This window comes from Struthio camelus, chromosome 6 (assembly GCF_040807025.1).
Source record: "Struthio camelus isolate bStrCam1 chromosome 6, bStrCam1.hap1, whole genome shotgun sequence".
Classification (NCBI taxonomy): domain Eukaryota; kingdom Metazoa; phylum Chordata; class Aves; order Struthioniformes; family Struthionidae; genus Struthio; species Struthio camelus.
In genome coordinates this window covers 33,444,443-33,463,532 of record NC_090947.1, presented here as the reverse complement: position 1 = coordinate 33,463,532, position 19,090 = coordinate 33,444,443, and the positions used below count along the sequence as shown (strand labels likewise).

The 19,090-nt window shown below is 43.3% G+C and overlaps 1 protein-coding gene across 8 annotated transcripts in view; it reads left to right on the top strand.

Annotated features, from left to right (window-relative positions):
• SEMA5B (semaphorin 5B) overlaps positions 1-19,090 on the top strand; it is a 279,310-nt gene that overhangs the window by 215,838 nt on the left and 44,382 nt on the right. For all 8 annotated transcript variants that reach the window (XM_068949052.1, XM_068949056.1, XM_068949055.1 and 5 more), the window contains 2 exons: positions 2,000-2,207; positions 17,402-17,519. In XM_068949052.1, the coding sequence (XP_068805153.1) occupies positions 2,000-2,207; positions 17,402-17,519 (326 nt within the window). The remainder of the gene's footprint in view (positions 1-1,999; positions 2,208-17,401; positions 17,520-19,090) is intronic.

The window sequence follows — 19,090 nt, the reverse complement described above, 5'->3', positions numbered from 1 at the left end:
GTTTAAAAACAACAGTAGCAGACTTCTCTCTTTTACAAAAACGTGTTTCAGCTAATCAGACTAATACATAACAGTAGAGAAGAGCAAAGGTTGCTGAAATGCTCCATGGTCTTGTGTATATAAGTCGCCTCGCTGTGCTATGATGTCCCGATCTCTACATCAGCAATAATAATATTTAACCTCCAGGCTTGCTGTGGGATTTTAGTAGTTTCTTTCTTTGCAATTCCATGTGCCTACCGGTGTAGACTCCCAGGTGTTTTCAGAGGTGCGTAATAATATAATGCAGATGGGGAAGCTGAGGCAAGCGCTTTTTTCTGGTAGCGTAGCGAACCAGTGGCCAAGTTAAGCATCTGATCTGAGTCTCTTGATTTCTACTGCCATCCTATAATTAGCAGGACACACTGCCTCTTCTGAAAAGCATAGATATCTTGGATAAATGAAAGATGCTAAAGAAGGACAAAGTGTTATAAATGGTTGTCTTGGCCCATATTCATGCTAATGATCAAAGTTAAATTCAATATTTTGATTAATCTGAGCGTATGGCCAGCCTCATGGGTATAATGTTTTTATCCTCTATTGCAGAAGCCTTGACTTTAGAATAAGATGGATTGCCTCCATAAGTGTTAGTTTAATCTCACATCTGAATGCAGAGTCATTGTCTAATTCTCATGTTACCACCTTCCTGGACTGTGTCATAATTTTTCTAACTTTTACCACCACTTACTTCGAAAGGGATGGTTTCTGATGCATTCTAGTAACATTGTCACTGTGCAAGTCTCCATGGAAGTCGATTATGATAAGAGGACTTTACTTCAAAGGAAGTATGACATGGTTTTGCCATTTTTAGATATTGATACTTTCTGGGAGGTCTCCTGTTAAAAAGCTGAGAGAGAAGGTTGAGATTTGAATTCTGTTTGCTTCCTGACTTGGACCATTTGTGTGGAAAAGGGTTCTGCCATTAGCTCGGCTTCTTACTCACATTTGCTTTCTGGCCCTGGTAGTGGTAACTGGAGAATAAGTTCTGCTGGACCTCAAACTTTTAAAGCATTCAAATGCTTAAGTAGAGACAAGCCTGCTCAGAGGCAACCCTGAACACGAAACCCAGATCTGAGACAAACCAAGCCCAAACTTGGGTCTTAATCTTGTTCTGCACTTCAGGCCCTACCAAGTGAAAGAAAAGGTACCTGTGGCAGCCAACCCTGCCACTGTAAACTACTGAGCATTGGCACCGGTGCAGAACAGTTGTCTAAACAGAAGGATTGAACTCAGGAGCAATTGGTACAACTAGACCTGTTTGGGGGTTTTAATGAAAAATTGTTTGATTGCCCCCTTTTCCCTGGCAGAAATCTCCCACAGTTTATCAGAACCTTAAACTTTTTAGTCAAGAGCACTGTGAACACTGACATATCTTTTTCTGGGTATGCACTACTCATGCCATAAAGTCCCCTTGTCAAGCTGGCAGGAGCGTTTCTTCCAGGAAGAGGAGTGCTTCAATCCGTGAGCCAGGCAGTCATTCCGGTGGCCTGTGAGATTGCTGACAGGGCCACTGCATCTGATGTCACTTGCCATAGCACCAAATGAGACTGATCTGCTCCATAAACCGAAAGAAGTATAGACTCAAAGCACTAGAAATGATCCCCACTCTCTCAGGTCACCTTGTATAGTTCACTGGGTAACAGGACCAAGCTCTTTTCTGCCTCAGTGCTCCAGCTGGGAAATATTTCCAGGAACTCAATCTGCAGATGATTCACATTCTTCTGTTTTCCGACTACAGTATATTCACAGCCAGTTCATATAATGTCTGAGAGCTGTTTAAGGATTGTACCTATGTAGCTGGGGCTCTATATACCGGAGCAGTAGGCGTGTTTTAAAAATGACACAGAAGTAGGTTTAAAGCAGCTATGTAGAGACACGACATTACTATTTAAGTCTTTGTGCCTATATGAAATCAAGTCAATGCCTCCAAGATTTACCTATGTCTTGTTTTTTGTTCCATTAGAGTATGGGACCATCTTGAAGGCACTTTCTACCACTAATAGGAGCCTGAGGAGTTGTTATTTAGAGGAAATGCAGATTCTCCCTGATGGACAACAGGAACCAATCAAGAGTCTCCAAATCCTGCACAGCGACAGGTCGCTCTTTGTGGGTTTAAATAATGGAGTGCTAAAAATTCCTCTGGAGAGATGCTCCATGTACAGAACAGAAGGGTAAGCAAATTTACAGCTCTGATATATTCCACTTCAACTTAAAAAGAAAAGCACCGGGGAAACGTATACTGATCTGATTCGTTTTAGAATGCCTTTTTTCATCGTTACCAGACAGAAGACACTGGTGAAAGTGCATCTCCTGATGGATGCACTCGTACTAGGAGCAATGAGAATAGGCAATTATTTTTTGTAAAATATTAATTAGGCCTCATCAGAAATTGATTATAAGTTTACCAAGGAAGGACTTGCAATGTTTACTTTTTTTCACCCCCCGCCTTTTTTTTTGTTTTACTTGACATTTCAGTATTGATTTTATCAACTCCATGTGTTTTGCTGCTGAGTCTTACTGGCTGTATGACTGCAGGCTCCTGAGTCTGCGTTACAGCCAGTCTATCCTGGCTTATACAAATGATTGCCTCTCAAACGTCTAATGAGGCAGGGCTGGGCTGGATGGCAACTTGGTATGGCTTTTAGAAACCAATAACTCATTTCAGCTACATGTGACACTGCTTACAGCTGGATAGATGCCATGTCTGGATTGCACCTTTTAGAAGGGGTAGGAAAAAAACTTCTGTTAATTGTCAGTCCTGGCACCAGGGCTGTTTTCCATCCAACAACGAGTGCAGAAATCTTCTGTACTCAAACATATGGCCCCTTTTCAGCAGGTGAAACAGTATGATAGCAAGTGATTGAGATATGCCTTCAAATGATCTCCCTAAGTACATAGTGGGTCTGCTGGGGGTAATTGCTTGTTTATATCCCTAAAAAAACTCTTCCCTCTCCACTTCTGCCTTTGCGTAGCTTTCCTTGAGCAGAGTTTTGTCTGAAATCAATGTCCTCTGCGCTAGACAAAAGGAAGAAATTTGTTAGCACTGTCTAAACTGGCTCCCTCTATCATGGCCTGCTGCAAAATGTCCCTGTTCCTATTGCCAAGAAGCCCGATATAGAAGATGTCACTGTCATTTTATTTTCAACAAGTAGAGTTTATCTGTTAGCTTGTACTAGTCATGTCTGTCTAAATATAAAAATGCCAGCTCTTGCTGTTTTTGCTGAACCTCTTAATTATCCTTTTCAGAAAATATACCTTGGTCATTACTGCAAGTTTGACTCTGAAGTGTTTAATGTGTAAAGGTTTAGCTGCGTATACAGAGAGGCTTACACAGAAGTGTTCAGTAAGGGAAAGAGAATCACAGCTGGAAAATGCCATCCTGTCCTTAGCCCTTAAAAGCAGAGATTTAAAAAGGTAGAACATAACAGCTGTCCTCTCCAGGCTATCCTGGAGAATTTCAGTTTGAGACTGTTTATGTGTGTATATACGTATATGTGATCCAGTTTCAAGAGCACCGAGTTCTTCCTTTTTTTTTTCTTTTCCTAATCTTGAATTCAGCTTTCCAGTAATTTATACATTGTGTCTCCGTTTCAGCCTGTGTAAGTATTTTATATGACACTTCCATTAAAACTCGAATGGTGGAGGTTGGCTCAACTGCCTAGGACAAAGGGACAAGCAGGGATAAAGTGGCAGTGGCTGGAGGGCAGAGGAGTGGGGTACACGTCCCAGGAGCACCATCCGCTTACAACCTGGGGGCTACAGCACATTCCTCCACTAGTATAACTTTATTCCAGCAAAACAGGCACTCTGCTCCAAGGAGGCCCCCTTGCATGCTGGTGGCCACAAGCACCTGAATTTTTTGCACTGCACAGCGCTGAGTCTTAGCTGCAGTTACCAGGAAGCTTGTGTGGGAAGGTTGTTTTTTTCTAAACCAGACTTTATGGAGGCATCTTTCAATGCAATAAGGAAGCAGTCCAGCTCCTTGAGGAGACTCAAACCCTTCCCCATTGACTAGATTCATGTCACTTCTAGGCAGTCACTGGGCTATACCAAAGTACATGCGCTAGGACCTCCCGACAGCAGGGTAGGCGTGTATGTTTGGCAACATGGGAGGTCAGTTTGCTGAATTTAGGTGCTGGCCAATTAGTGTATTGTGTTGATTGTGCTGGATCCTTTGCCCCACAGCTGAGTCTCGTAGACGGACTGTACGTTTGAGGGAGAAAAAGGAGAAACCTTAGGAAAGCCGAGGAAGGCTGCTGTTCATTTTTGGAGAGGGTGTTTTTTTTAAAGGTAATCTTTTTTGTAGGAAAATTTTCAGCAAATTTTGGAAACCTTTTTCCCTTTAGCTTCCTGGCTGTGTAGGTGACAAGTCAACTTGGCCTCCTTTGTATTTCTTTCAATGCTGAACTGTATCGAGAGGGATGTTTTAATTTCCGCCAGTGCATTCCACCTGGCACTTCTCCTGGGCTGTGATTTATTGCTTATTGTTGTGTCTATGTTTAATACATGCCAATATACAGCCACCACAGGAAGAGGGACTCCCGCCCCTGCGACACCCCCCGCTTACTTTTTTGTCATGCTGTGACTTCTTGACTGGCTTCCCTGAAAAGTTCCCCTCTGGTTTCAGCAGTTTTTATAATCCAGTCGTTTTCATGGAGGCTCAGGAAGCTTTGAGGTGATGGAGAATTCGTGCCTCCCAGGCAGGAATACCACAATGCTGTTTGTTTTCCTTGGCCCTGCCTCATGCTATCAGGAAGCTTTACAGCCTTTTACACCCCGGGGGCTGATGTGGGTTGGCGATTGCTGGCTTAGGATTCCTGCCGTCACCCTGCCTTCTCCCTTCTCCCTGGAATGGGCGATCATATATCGAGGGAAAATCGATCCTAGCATTCATCCCCTCCAGCGCTCCCTGTTGCTGCATTGCTTTAAAACTCTGGGGCATGTCACTGAGGCTCAGAGACGGGGCAGAGGGAAAAAGCAGCAGGGAAGGGAAGAGATGGCCAGAGAAAAACGTTTCTGCCGTCTCCTTTACTGTTTGTTTATTGACACGGCACCAATTGAATCTCTTAAATGGAGACCGGTAACTCAGCCCCGCATCTTGATGTGGTTCGTTGACCCAAGATATTTCTGGGTGTCTAAACAGCGCTTTGTGTGTGCCCACTGACCTGTCTCAATGTGTCTTTTCAAAAAAGCCAGTCGTAGCAGCAGGGCAATGGGAAGACATCTGTAATGTCAGCTGCCCAAATTTACAGGCTGGACTTGGCTGCAGAGACCTTGCCTTGTGCATGTGTTTTCCTACTGTGCTTTAAAGCTGCCATTCCCCACTCTCACTGGAGAGTTTTAGGAAGATGTCCAATGTGAGCAAAACCTACAAGCCCTTTGAACGTGCAGGGTGTTTTGAAGGCTGCTTTGCTGGGTGGTAGCTTGGCTGTGCTTGCTGCTGGGTTTTGCGTGGCTTTGAAATCTTTTCAACCTCCTTGCAATTTTCAAATGAGCTTGGATTGTTGCCTCAAGTTGCCCCCAAGCTTTGGGGAGGGATGTGTGGAGAGTCAGTCTTGCAGCTTTATCACTGACATCCACCATACCTCCAGAATGTGTCTGAACAAAATCCTGGATCTGAATTTTGGAGAGGGTGAGGGCTTCAGATCCCGACCAGTATTTTCAGGTGGGGCGTATCTGTAAGGGTAGCTTAATAATTATTTTTAAGGGTGGGGTTAAACTGTTCATTGTAAGGACTGCAGTCAAACAGGCAGGAAAATGAAGCTGCTTGTTTATGGAGCGCTTTTGCGCTGCCCTTTTGCAGCGTCGAGGCAGCGTGCCTCCGGTGCAGCGGGATGCTGCTGCTGAGCAGACGGGCCACCCTGAGGCCGGTCAGGGAGTTGTAGCCGTTTTTGATTACACATTCAAAAGAGCAAAAGAAAATGTACTTGGGAACCAGACCAGAGCATCTCCTGGACACCCCCCTTTTCTGCACTCTCCCGAGCAATTGATCACAATGCACTTTATGTCTTCATTCGTCCCTCTTCCTCCTCCTCACAGTTTTCTACATAAAATCTGTAGTTTGCGTGATGCAGGCTGTTATTCAGAACGTACAGTGAGGTCCTGTGACCGATTTGGCTTGGCTGTCCTCTTCCTCTTTGTGCTGCACTCCCATGTGGGTATTAGAGCACGCTGTGGGAGTACTACGTCAGGTCGCCCTCATGTTAGTGGAGTTACTCGTGCTGCAGAGGCTATGGGGAGAGCCAGACCCTCTTGCGTGCAGCCGTGACTCTGTAGTCTGCGCTCGGCCAGCTTTCATGACCCTGTTGCAGGGAGTTTGCTGATGAGCGACGCTGAGCTTCAGTTGTCCTGCTTGGCCTAAATTCTGGCACACGTCCCCTCTGGCCGTGTTGCTTAATGCAAAGCTAGCAGAAATGACTCAGCTGACAAGTACTCTTGTTTGCTGACTTGAGAACTAGGAGGAACACAACTCACCTCTAAATAGCTCTGGGCCAGTGATCAGACAACTAAGTACATATGGACGAGTGACTCCTGAAATGGTTCCAGGGACTCTTAGGGAGAAAAGGGTCTGCAGCCACAGTAGGGAAGCACAGGATTTTTCTCTACTCTTTCTCTCTTTTTTTGTTTGCTTTCCAAAGTACAAAATTGGAAAACTCAAAACATGGTCTCTGTACCACTTCCACACCATACTTTAAGGGAAATATCTGAGATAGTGCATGGTGAATTATTTTGGTTGTTATTGGTTGGTAGATTCTTTTTTGGTTTTTTTTCCTCCTTATAAAGTACAAAATCCCCTGTAACAAAAGAAAAATACACTTTAATTTAGCATTGTAAAGCCAGAGTAGTTACAGAATTACCAGATTTCAGGAAAATGTTGGGGAACTTAATCAGATGAATTATACAGCATAGGAAGAGGCCTGAAAATTTCCCAGTATTGTGGAAGGGGTGAATTGAGTATGGACTGGAAATCCTCTGACCTCTTCATCAGAACGACTACAGTTCCTCCAAAGACAAACAAGCAGCTGTTGTTGGGTAAAACTGCGGGAGAGAAAACGGTAAGGAGGGTATGGGGAAGAAACAGAGGAAAGACTGTTCCATGGAGCCCAGCAACCAACACTGAGGTGACCTGATAGTAAGATTGTTCAGCAAAGACCCTGGAAGTCCAGCCACCACTTCTCAGCTGAGTCTGTCGAAAATCTGGCCCACCCTTTTGAAAATCTTCTCCCTGAGGATTTTAAAAAATTTCCAGCACTTTGCACATACTTTTAAGAACAAGTCATTCAGAGGACACAGGCAAATGGAAAGGTAAGAGCCTACAAAAATTTGTAAAGCTTAATCATCTGTTTCCATCTGCTCTGGCTGATGTGGTCTCTCCAAGATTAAGGGAATTAGCTAATTATTTTATCACTATGTTTTAAAAGCTTTGGAAGACTTCATAGGCAGAAATAAGATGCTCAGCCGAACCTTTTGTCATCCATAGTCTCCAATAATAAAGTCTCCAATAGTCTCCAAAATAAATCACTAAACATCTGGTTTGACATTCTGGTTCCATTTAAGTAAATAGCAAGACTCCCACTGACAGCAAATGAAGATATCAAACAGAACCATGATCGCTAAAGCTCCTAAAAAGAATAAAGTTTGGTAGATGAAATGGATTTATGTTCTTTAAATAGAAGCACAAAATTACACCATTTCCTCTATCCAGAAAACACATTTGCATGTGCTGTAGCAGGCAATTACTCCCATTTTGTTTAATGTAGCTGCTTATATATGTAAAGTTAAGCTCATCCATCGGACCTTTAAGGTTCAAGGGAATGAAACAGGTGTAAGATATCTGGGTTTTAGCATATCAGATGAAGAGTTTCATATGAACAATCTGGGAAAGGAATGTGTCTCTGTGTATCTAAAATTGAAGGGGAAAAAAAGGGAGGGGCAGGGTAAGTGGTAGTGTCGTGAGCAGGGGCATGTTTCCAGTAAGATGCCAGAGAGATTAGTTTTCAGTCTCATCTCATCTGACATTATCTTTAATAGCATGCAAGAAAGAAAATAGCATACTTTGTAGATTGCACTTAAGTATGACGGAATCACAAATAATTGAGGAGAAATGCAATGCAAGTAGGAAAACCAGCAAGAGGCTGAGTGTGAGGAACAAGCCTTGACTGAGATTGCTGGTACTTGCATTACTAAAAAGGAGAGGACACAGGAGGAAACAGTGAAAGGGGCTCTGCTCAGAATCAAATGAATTATTGGATTTTTCCCATTTCTATTAAACACACCAACCACTAGAAAGCTTTACCTTCATTTTAAGTTGTCCATACACTTTCAGGCTCCCACTTTTAGCTGGGAAGTATATAAAGGACCGCAAGTGAATGGTACCGTGGCCCAAGTGGGATTTTGTAGGCATGGTGTGCAGTATCTGGACTCCGGCATTATACAGCTGCTGGAAGAGAGGCAGGTCACTTCAGAATGAGCCGAGTAAAATGCGCCCATTTCAGGGCTCCTGGCTTTTGTTTCCTTACTCTCATGACTTGTTGCTAATTTGTTTTGGGGTGCTTTGCAGTTGCTGGGAGGGCGGAAAAAGGGGAGAAGTTGAATGTGCTGAGGAGTTTTGTTTGTTCCTTAGTTTTAAAGAATGTCACTCTTGGATTTTGTGACTTTGTTGGCTGGAAAGACCAGGAGCGGTTTAGAGTATGGATCCTTTTGCCTTTAGCAAACTGGCTTAAGGCCAGCTCAGATCAATGGTGTCTAAAAGTCATTACCATCTGATACCTGCTTGGTGGGCTAGGTGAAATTAATTTCAACGCAGTGGCAACTGACAGAAAAGCGCGTACTTTTCTTGGAATACGTAATGTTAGGATCACATTGATGGTACTGCTATACAAGAAGATTAATAACTAAAGCTACCAGCAAGCCCCAGGGCAGACATCCTTTGCCTCTGTCAATTCTTGCAATTTGCTCCTACTACGTCATAAGATTTGTATTCCCGGCAGCGGTCACATTCGGAAACGTGGCTACTCATGCAGAGAGCCTACATCTTCGTGCTGCCATGGCTGGTTTGCTTTCATGTCTCAAGTTTTCAGTCAAAAGTTAGAGCGTAAAACATAAATGTGTCCTTCGTGTTGCAGAAGCCCAATATTAATACCAGATGAATACCTTGCTACAGATGTGTCGTTAACTTTTTATTAGCAGATGTGCTATGTCACCTGTTGGGGAGAAGGAAGAGTCTGGAGTCAGAGATAATTTGTTGTTGTTGTGCTTATAAGGATCAAGAGAGCATATAAATACATATGGCTCACAGGAAAACATAATGTTGTACTCACTTCTATCTAGTGTCTTTTACAGGTCAAAATACCGAAATGCTATAGGAACACTCTAATGTGAAAAGGGGTAGGGTGAGATTTCGAGAGTATCCGTTTGGTTAAGTAATAGTCTCCTCTTGTTAAATAGTGGAACTGATATTGCTTGATGGTGTTTTTAAAGCTATGTGAAGAAAAAGCAATGGAGAATATATCGAAAGGACCATTTTTCCCCTTTTTCAGTGCTGAAATAATCCTACACTGAGCAAGAGATCTGTTAGATCCTCAGGGATGTGCTAGATGGTCTAACACTTATTTGCCTTCTCCAGCATACATTAATCTACAAAGACCCTGTCTGGTTGAATCTACATCTTGTTGAGCAGAAAATAATTACCCAGAGCTTAACAAAATCCAACTTTGACAAAGGAGCTGCTTGAATATGGATTACTCTTTGCAGCCGGGGTGACAGCTGTAGACTGTTTTCAGGTTTCTTTATCATCACTCACATCTCTAAGTTTCCTGCCCTTGCAGGTGTATTTCCCTCCCTAAGTTCCCTTTTTTACCATAGTTTGTGTCCTCAAATCATCAGCATCTTCCAGAGGCTACAAATAGCAGCTTTCTCCGTCCCTAGCACTGGACATGCCCTTGCCTTAAACGACCCTTTCTCCTTTGTCCGCCTACATCGCCAGACTACAGGAATGTACTGTGTTCTCACTGAAGTCTCAAATCTGCAGCGACGAAGCTGAAACGTGGAAGCAGAGCGCATCGTCACCTGACAGCCACCTTCATGCATGGACTGACACAGGGCAGATCTAGGCAGGGACACCTAACTGCGCTGGTTTGCCCAAGCTGCTTTTGCAAGGGATGTCGAGTCCCCTCTGCCTCTTTCCATTGTGCAGCCCTGGGGGAAGGTGTTCTTAACGCTCAAAAGCCTGCTGAGGCTAGGAAATGATTGTGCTTCAGAGTCCTGACAAAATGCCCCACGTTCAGGAATTCCTTCTGGCTATTCCTTTCATTGGGGCTTTAATAGCATCCAAGTTTTCTTGTGGATGACTGATCCCATCATGGGTAGTGAGAGGCCCTCTGTACTTCTGTTTTTATTAGAGGTCAGTTTTGCTTGGCACAGTGACAAGAGTTCCTAATAGTGTTTATGGAACACCACATTCATTTTTTTTTTAATAACCTGCTTTACTGATGTAAACATAAATCCAGATTTAATCAGGCTTTTTCGCAGGTGACATTAATCTTCATATTTGAATAAATGCAATGTTGTTTTATTTCACGGCTTTAAAAGTAAAAGTAAACACCTATCCAATAAAGAAGTCACTGTTGCTAAAAGATGATGGAATGGGATGTCAGAGGGTAAGAAAGGGAATAGTTTGTTCTGTAAATTGCATGAGGCCATAATCTATAAACCACGATCGATTAAAGAGATATTGAAAATGTTAGAGCAGGAGGTGGATACTAATAAGTCAGGGTCCCTGATGTGGAAAGGAAAATAAGGTGAAACTGCCTATGAAAATCACGTTTCTATTCACTGTTCCTTTCAAATAAGTTACATGTGTTTGGCCAATAAATGAATTTTAATTTTAGAGGCCATTTTATGCCATAGCTTTAATTTATGCATTCAAAACAAATCATGTGCAGAGTAAGAATCACTGGTGCTAAGCATGTGTGGGCGATAAATGGCACATGCATGCTTCTGCTTCTCTGCCTTTGTGTCCAATATCAAATACCAAAATACTGAACCCTATCTATCCAGATTAACATCAGCTCTCACAGTGGTGGTACCTGACAGCTGTAGTATGCTCTTCCTGAGTAGTGCCCTGCTGCACAAATCACCCCATTAATTGCATGTGAAGTATGTAGCTACTGATCTTGAGGAAAGGGCAGTAGCATCTGGCATAGAATATGTTGTATTCACCAGCTGAGAAATGAAGTTGCTACTTGACCACCGTCTGACTAAAGCAGCTCAGTTCCACTTGCCTTCTCCTCTCAATGGGGAAAGATAATGGATTTGCACAGATCACTAACTCATCTCTGCAATTTAAATTTTGAAAGGTATCAAAATTATAGGGATTATTTAAAGGTTTGGCACTTTTTTCCCTTTATAATGTTATTTTCCTAAGCCGTGAACATCCTGTTGATTCTTATTCTTCTCTTTTCATGCCCTCTGGCTTTAGGGAAGACAGAAGTCCACTCTTCCTTGCATGGGCTATTGAGGTTGTCAGTAATTATGATTTGGTTGGCTGGAAGCTAATATGATTATTTGTTTAGTTCATCCTCTCTGTAGGTTAATAGCAGTGGGACAATAAGCTAACCTTGTCAGGAAATGCCTTTCTGCCAAATGCAGCTGCATGCCTAGCAGCTGTAGCTAAAACCACCTTCCTGCTTGCAAAGCGCTGTGCTTGCAGTGTCAGCTTGCCTGTTCTGAGAGTGGAGCGAACCCATGTGAATTCTGAGATCTGATTCCTCAAAAGGAGCGAGGCGCTGCCTGTCTCCTAGGATGCTGAGCACAGATGAGTGTTGGTTGCTCAACGCCTTGCAGGATCAGGCCAATAAATGTTTGCCTTGCATTAGGGAGTTGATAACGCTGCTAACCCTGTGCCTCCGATGAACTAAGTGGTGATGCCCACTAGGTGCTTCAAGGTCTAAATGCAAAGTGATGGTCATCATCTCCCTGGCAAACATGATGTTCTCTGCAGGCTCCAAATTCATCAACAAAAATGCAGGACCTCTTTTGGTGTGGTGCCAAGGTTTTGTTAGCAAATAACAGTTTGGGAAGGAGTTTCTTAGTCTTTGTGTCAAAGACAGAGGAGTCTTTGATCTCCTCTGTAGATCATCACGTCCTGTTCTTCCATTTCTAATTGCATTTAGTCATCAATAAGAAGTGAGAGAGAGGAGAACGTAGAGAGGATGAAGGCTGGGAGAGCAAGCACATCCTGACAGATGAGAGGAGCACAGTCCTTTAGTGTCAATGCTTGAGACAACTGTGTTGTGGCTCTTGGTACAAAATGACATGTTTGCTTGTCTTCTCTCTGGTAGTAAGAGTGGGAAGAAGCTCTAGTAATTCTTTCTTTCCCTTGGTCTGTCAAAGCCTAATCTCTTCAGCCTGGTTCTATTGATTTGAAGATCCATTTATTACGCGGTCTAAAGCTTTTTATCTGTCAGAGAAAACTGACCAAAAAATGAAGTCATCTAGACCCAGAAGCAAATTAAAGTCTGAATGAGAAACTTCTGAACTAGAGATTTAAGCCCTAATGAAGATTTTGAAAGGAGACATCATTCAAGCTATTAAAAAAAATGTTCCCAAATCCTTGTGTCATTTAGATTATGAGATTGCTGCTGTCACTTTCCAAGCACCTTGAGACAAGCATTCTGTTTAGAAAGCAGTTGTGCTCAATGATCAATCATTACTGTGTGCCTTTGGTCAAATTCAGCCCCTCTTAAGAGAAAGAGGAAAAAATTTAAAAAGAGAAAAGCAAAAAAAAAAAAAAACAAGTTAAGTGTGATGCCTGGTTTTCACTGCTGTGGGTGAGCAGTTCCCATATTTGTCTGAGCAGAAACTCCTTGTCTGATGTTCATCATGGGATGCTGACTGTACTTCCCAAAGAAGGTGAAGTTGTAGCTGCTGCAGCAATGTCACACGGCTGGAGCTGGAGAGGAAATGGCATTAGGACACAAGACAAGGCCTGAGCGAGAGGTGTGGAGGGGGAGATACCTAACAGAGAATCCTTGAGATTGCACTAGGAGAACTCTTGCTTTAGGTCAGTGACCGTTTTATCTCTGCCCTGTTCATATTTTAGGAGGGATGAAGCTTCACTTTTGGGAGAGAGGCACTGGGGTCAGCCCCTCAGCTGCACATGAAGGGCTTGTGCCTCTAAGGTGCTACCTGGTTCCCCACAGGTGCCTTTGGGTTCCATTTGTCTTTCCCTTCCTGTTCCTTTCCCCTAATTCCTCTAAGGAATGTGCATATGGATCAAGACAGCCTCATGCCTTATATATATCAAGAAGTAGGCCCTTGGGGCACGGGGAAGTAAGAAGTGCTATGATCTCCCTTTCCCACATCACGAGTCCTGGCTTTTCTTGAGGAGGTCTTGGGGAGGACCAGCATCTTGGAAGCAGAAATCTTTTTACTGCAAATGCTAATAGTGGAAGCTCAGTATTCATAAGCTTCAAAGGCCCTGTAAAAACTCTTTCGAGTCATAGGTAAGAGTTTCCATTGACTTCAGTGGGCTGTGGATAGTGCCCATTTGCAGAGTCTTAATCCTTTGTGTTATCCCAGATCACTGCTGTAGAAATGATTGCAGTAGCCAACAACAGCAAGGCTTACAACTCCGAACCAGCAGGCAGCAGGTGAGCTTTTATGAGTAAGATCCTATTTTCATGCAAATGTCCTTGGTAAGTGAGAATAAGGAACCAGAGAAAAATACCTTTCAAATAGAATTGTTTTTCAGTTGAGCATTTTCCGTGTGTATTCCATTATGCCTCAGATAAGACATTTATTGCAAGCCAATGAACTAAAGTGAATCGCTATTGATAGTAATGCCCTGTCGTAATAACTCCGACCTCTTAGATATCGGTCAAGAGATGCTCTCCTGAGTCCTCATTGAATGCATTAATTATTAGCATTATTAGCAATAATCATTAGCATTAATACAGCCAGTGTTCCCTGCCATGCTCGGGTACTCTTTTGGGGTAATGGATTCCCTTTACCTGTGTAAATTTTGTTGGGAAATGATACTGTTGTTGGTTACTTGAGGCCTTTCTAATCTATCATGGAGGAAACCTATGTATAGGTTTCACTGTTGAAGACTATATATGGTATGAAATTCTGGCCCTGCTGAGGCAATGGCAGAAGCTCCATTGACACAGAAACATCAGCTTCATTCTAGCCTGTAAACTGCTCCGTATCTTATTTCACAGTATTTACATAATGCCCCACATAACTTCAGGTCCCCAGGCCTGTGTGGGACTTTTCAGCAGTATCATAATATGAAATGATATTTACACATAAACATTTCAGTTTATTTAGTGTTCTGAGAACATGGAAATGCTGTGATGTCTTTTCATTTTCCACACCACAATGTCTAATTTACTAAGAGTGACAGCACATTTCTGAAGCATTTTGATCTCTGTGTGTGCATGTATGCATACATATATTTGTCTTTTGGTGTGTGCTCACTGATACGGTTTTATCATTTAATGACATAAAAAGGGACATATATTCTAAAGATATTTTAAAGATATAAATTAGGGTGGATTTTGAAGTGTTCACTTAAGGTATTTGCCAGAAATGTTCTCTTGCAGTAATGCACACTGTAATGCTTTTCCTGCTTACAAAAGGGAAAAAAATGAAGCAAATTGTGTGTAAGTAAATGCATTTCTCCTTACCCTTAAGTGTATCGCTGTCAGTTGATATAACAGGTTTCTTCACCAGAGTTGAGGCAGACGAGCGGGCTCTGCATTCTGAAGGGAGGCAGACGGCGTAGCTATTTTGTTTTTAGATTTCAGATGGTTTGGAGGGCCTGCTGTCAGGTGGGAAGAAGTCCTGGTCTTTGATGGTTGTTAAATTACAAAGTGCGTGTTTTGACAACCCAATGGGGTCTGGGTCCTGGATGGCAGAGGCAGCCAAATAAAAATTCGTTGCTTCCAGGATCCAGGACCTGGAGATAGCACTGCGCGGGCCAGCCGCAGCTCTGTGTAACAAGCACCGTGTCGGGCTTTTGCCAAAGCCCAGCGTCCTTGGCCTGGTCTATGGGCTGCAGTTTGGTTCCTGATGGCCCATCATCTGTGCGGGTCAGTGTCGGCAGCAAGGGAATGGCAGGCTGTGATTCATCGGGTGCGCCGTTAGGGCTCTGCAGCCCGCAGCTCGCAGCCAAGAGCAGCACATTAGCTGCATGACATATATTAAGGTAGTGCCAGCAAAGTGGTCAGTGCCTAACCGGGATATATTGCAGCCTGCAGAGCAGCTGAGGGCTGCAGCACAGAACATATGGAGATTATTTCCTGAATTTATGCAGCACATGTTTCCCTATAAATTAAATGCAGAGAAAATGTGTATCATAATAGGGCAATGCTCACAACAGCCTTCCTGGTTATGAATTACAACGACCTCTCTCTGCTCGCCGGGTGCCCAGCAAAATGGCTTCATGCAGCTGGAAACAATAGCATGTACTCGGTGTCAGGGTCTGAAAGCATGACCAAAGGGCTCTGTAACTAAAAGCAGGGGCTTTTTATTTTTTACTTTTTCGCATCGCTTCTCATTATTATTCTCCTCTCCAGAAACCACCCGGTTCACTCCTGAAGTGCCGAGTTACCTAGCAGGTGGGCAGATGCCCTGCTTCCTCACGGTCCCAGTGGCTGCTGAGTAACTAGCTCCGTGCTGACTGTGTTGAGGGGCTCCTGCAGTGTCGAAGGCAGATAAGACTTTTCTGCGGATGTGGAGGCAGACCCACTTCATGGATTAGGGTTGTGTGGCTTGCCAAGACAGTAGGATCAGGATCCATAGCCAGAATGAGCATAGCAGCACATGTCCCTTCTGTGTCCTTGGACTGAGGATCCCAAATCTTTTCTAGGCAAATATTTGATGTTCTGTTGCCTGGGGCTGAGTCAAAATCATCTTTGCCTTTTCCTTGGATGTTTTTAAGCAGTGGAAGGAAAATGTGGTAGACAGTCATTGTAACTTCCATCTTAGAGCATGAAGGATACAGCTGTGTTCCTTATAATTCAGTACTTTCAATCTTCAGTAGAGCAAATGTCTTTCTGCAACGTATGAGCAAACTGGAAACTTGTAATTGATATATAAGTATAGAGGTACGTGTCAAAATCCATGGGTACCAGAGAGCACACAGCAGTCTAGGGTTTACTTCGGGGCAAACTGCTGTGGTGTCAGTGCAGTCCGGTGCAGCATCCAGTGTTTTCAGCTGTGCTTGAGGGACGTGCTTTTTCATTTGTGGCTGATTACAAGCTAATAGGATTTCAAAGATTTCTGGGTGGGAACAGTTCACATCTCATTGCATTTGATTCTTTTTTTGATGTTTCATTTATCATACTGATACCCACCCTAGAATAAATTTTATTACTCTCCCATTTAGCTTCTTGAACTGAATTTTTCCCTTTGGTCCCTTGTTGCTGTCTAATTGGCAGTTTTCAAATCATTTGGGACTTTTGGAAAGCAGCTCTTTGTGTGTTGGAATAGAACGGATCGTTGGAATAAAAAATACTTTTGCAAATCTTTTTAGGTTTAGTCCTCCCTTCTTTGTCTTTGGCTAACACATGAATGATATGGCTTGTACAATTATGTTTTCATAATGAAAACTAACAACTTGAAAATGACTCATGGGAATAACCAATACAGCTGAATTTTATCAATACAGACTAATTCTGTGACTGACCTTCTCTGTCTAGTGGCAGTAGTAACGCTAGTTATTTTTCTTTAGCAGCTCACATGTTGGGAGCACACACTTAGCCTGTAAATATGGATTCAGGAGGAAAATGAATACAGCAGTGTTTAAAGCAGCCAAAAGCTTAGAAATAATGTTCTGCTGTGACTTTTCCAAACTGACATCTTGATGTTAGAATTATAAATGAAACCATTGTTCCAGCAAAGGCTAAGACTAATAGAAAGCCTTTATTACTGGTCCATTGGCTAATTGTGCTTGTCTAACCCCTTTGGATGGACAGAGTGTCAGAAAACATACTCACAGAGGTTGCTTTGTGTGAGAATTGGCCTGATGAGTGATTACTTGGGGGCACAAAGATATCTCAATGACAAGTGTTCTTTGACTAAAATTTGTAAAGTCATTTTCTTTCCCTAGGCCTTGGAAAGGAGTGAACTGATTTTTAATCTACAGCTTCTATGAGTGATACTTGCTTTGTGTGCTATCACCCTTCTATTCAGCTGTTCTCCCCTTCCAAGCAGGTAAACCTCTGCTTAGAAGAAATTATCTCTTCTGCTGAGCCTCGCCGCAGTTCACAGCTGTCATATACAAGCACTGTACTTGAATATGCATTTTTAGAGCTAGCCAGTCTTAAAGAGCTTTAATCTTTTCTCTTTGCACATGCAGGGAATGTCTAGGAGCCAGAGACCCCTACTGTGGCTGGGATAGCAAGCAGAAGCGATGCACCACCATTGAGGACAGCTCCAACATGAGCCTGTGGACTCAAAATATTACTGAGTGCCCAGTAAGTGGAAGGAGTGGAAATATTTTATATCCACTGGTGTGTGACTGTGTAAGTGTAAATGGGAGAGAGAAGGTGAGTGTGTGGTAGCCTGATGCTAAGAAGCTGCCGTAAGACAAGCTGGTCTCGTACAGCTGCATCCTGCTTGCTCTGCACTCTGGAGTGACCTGAGAGGGGATGAGCATGAGCACTTGGCTGTTAGGGAGCATGCCGAGCCCAGCAGCAAATGTTTTTGCTAATTCTGTGCACAGCCATACGTTTAGAGCACAGACATCTCAATGCGTTTGTTTGCCCCAAGAGAGAGGATCCAAGACAAGCATTCAATCCCCTTCCTGCCCACCCTTGCCTTGAGTGGAGTAGGTTGGATCATGCTGTTGAGTTCAAGCTCAGATGAAACTGGAGCCACCTCAGGGCTGCTCCGCTGTCTGCACTATGTCCTTGGATTCCCTGTAGATCTGGGAAATCTGAATAGCTGATGAGCAGCTGATGACAGGCTGTGTCCAGTTTGCTCCCCTCTTAGACCCCAGAGCTGGGCACAGGAGGTAAAGCTGGTGAAGAAGCATTGCACTGGCCAAGGGTAAGACATCTGAGGAGCAGCTGAAAAACAGGGCATGGATGGTTTGCAGGTACAGTATATATTAGAGAACAGGAGGGAACAGAAGAGTGTACAGAGAGAGGAAGTATGAGAAAGAGTGTTAATTTCTAACCTCAGTTTAGTAGTCCAAAAATCAAGTCTGCATGATGTTTCAAGGGGATTGTCTTCTTTCCTTGCCCTCTTCTCCATGAGATGTGGCAGTTCAGAGAAAGTGGTGCCGCTTGAGTCGGTTTGAGTTGGCTCTCTTGATCCCTTCCCTTCCCACCCACCCACCCATCTTGTTTCTCTCACTACAATATCTGGCTCCTGGCTGTGATCCCCAGAAGCCGTCTGGCCAAATTGAATTCCTGCTGCTTGAACCATACCTACAGGGTGGTTTGGAAGGAAAGCTAGCCTTATTAAATAAATTGTAGTGTGGGGGAAGGAGAAATTCTCGTTAATGTCTGTCATTATTATCTAATGTCAATTAGCATGTAAATACTGCTAAGTACAGTAGACGAGAGAGAGAGGGGCTGGATGGGTTGTATCTTCAGTATGCTATTTCTGTCTGGAGGTGCTGGGATGTTTATTCCCCTTATCTTCCTTACTTCTCAGATATTTTCCCAGGAAATACTAGTCATTACTTCAATCCATCCTCAGCCTGGCAGGCTTAAGTTTTTCGCTGCTGGATTCAGAGGCTTGTGTGTTTATAACCCTCCCATGTTGAACTGGGATGCAGTGCTTCTTGATTGCCCATGCTGTTATCTCGTCCTGCTTAATGCCTGTGTCTGTTGATAGGTGTGCGAGGTGTTAATCCTCTAGTTTGAACATGTCTGCTGTGGTGCACACCAGGGAGCAGGCTGCTCCAGATCGTTGTTTCAAGGTCATAAAAATCCAGCGCAGAATATTCAGGAGCTTTGGCTGCTCTTGGGGTGCTCATTTTACCTTTGCTTTAGTGTTTCCCTTGTAGATTATTTTAGGTTTAGGTGCTGTCATTCTG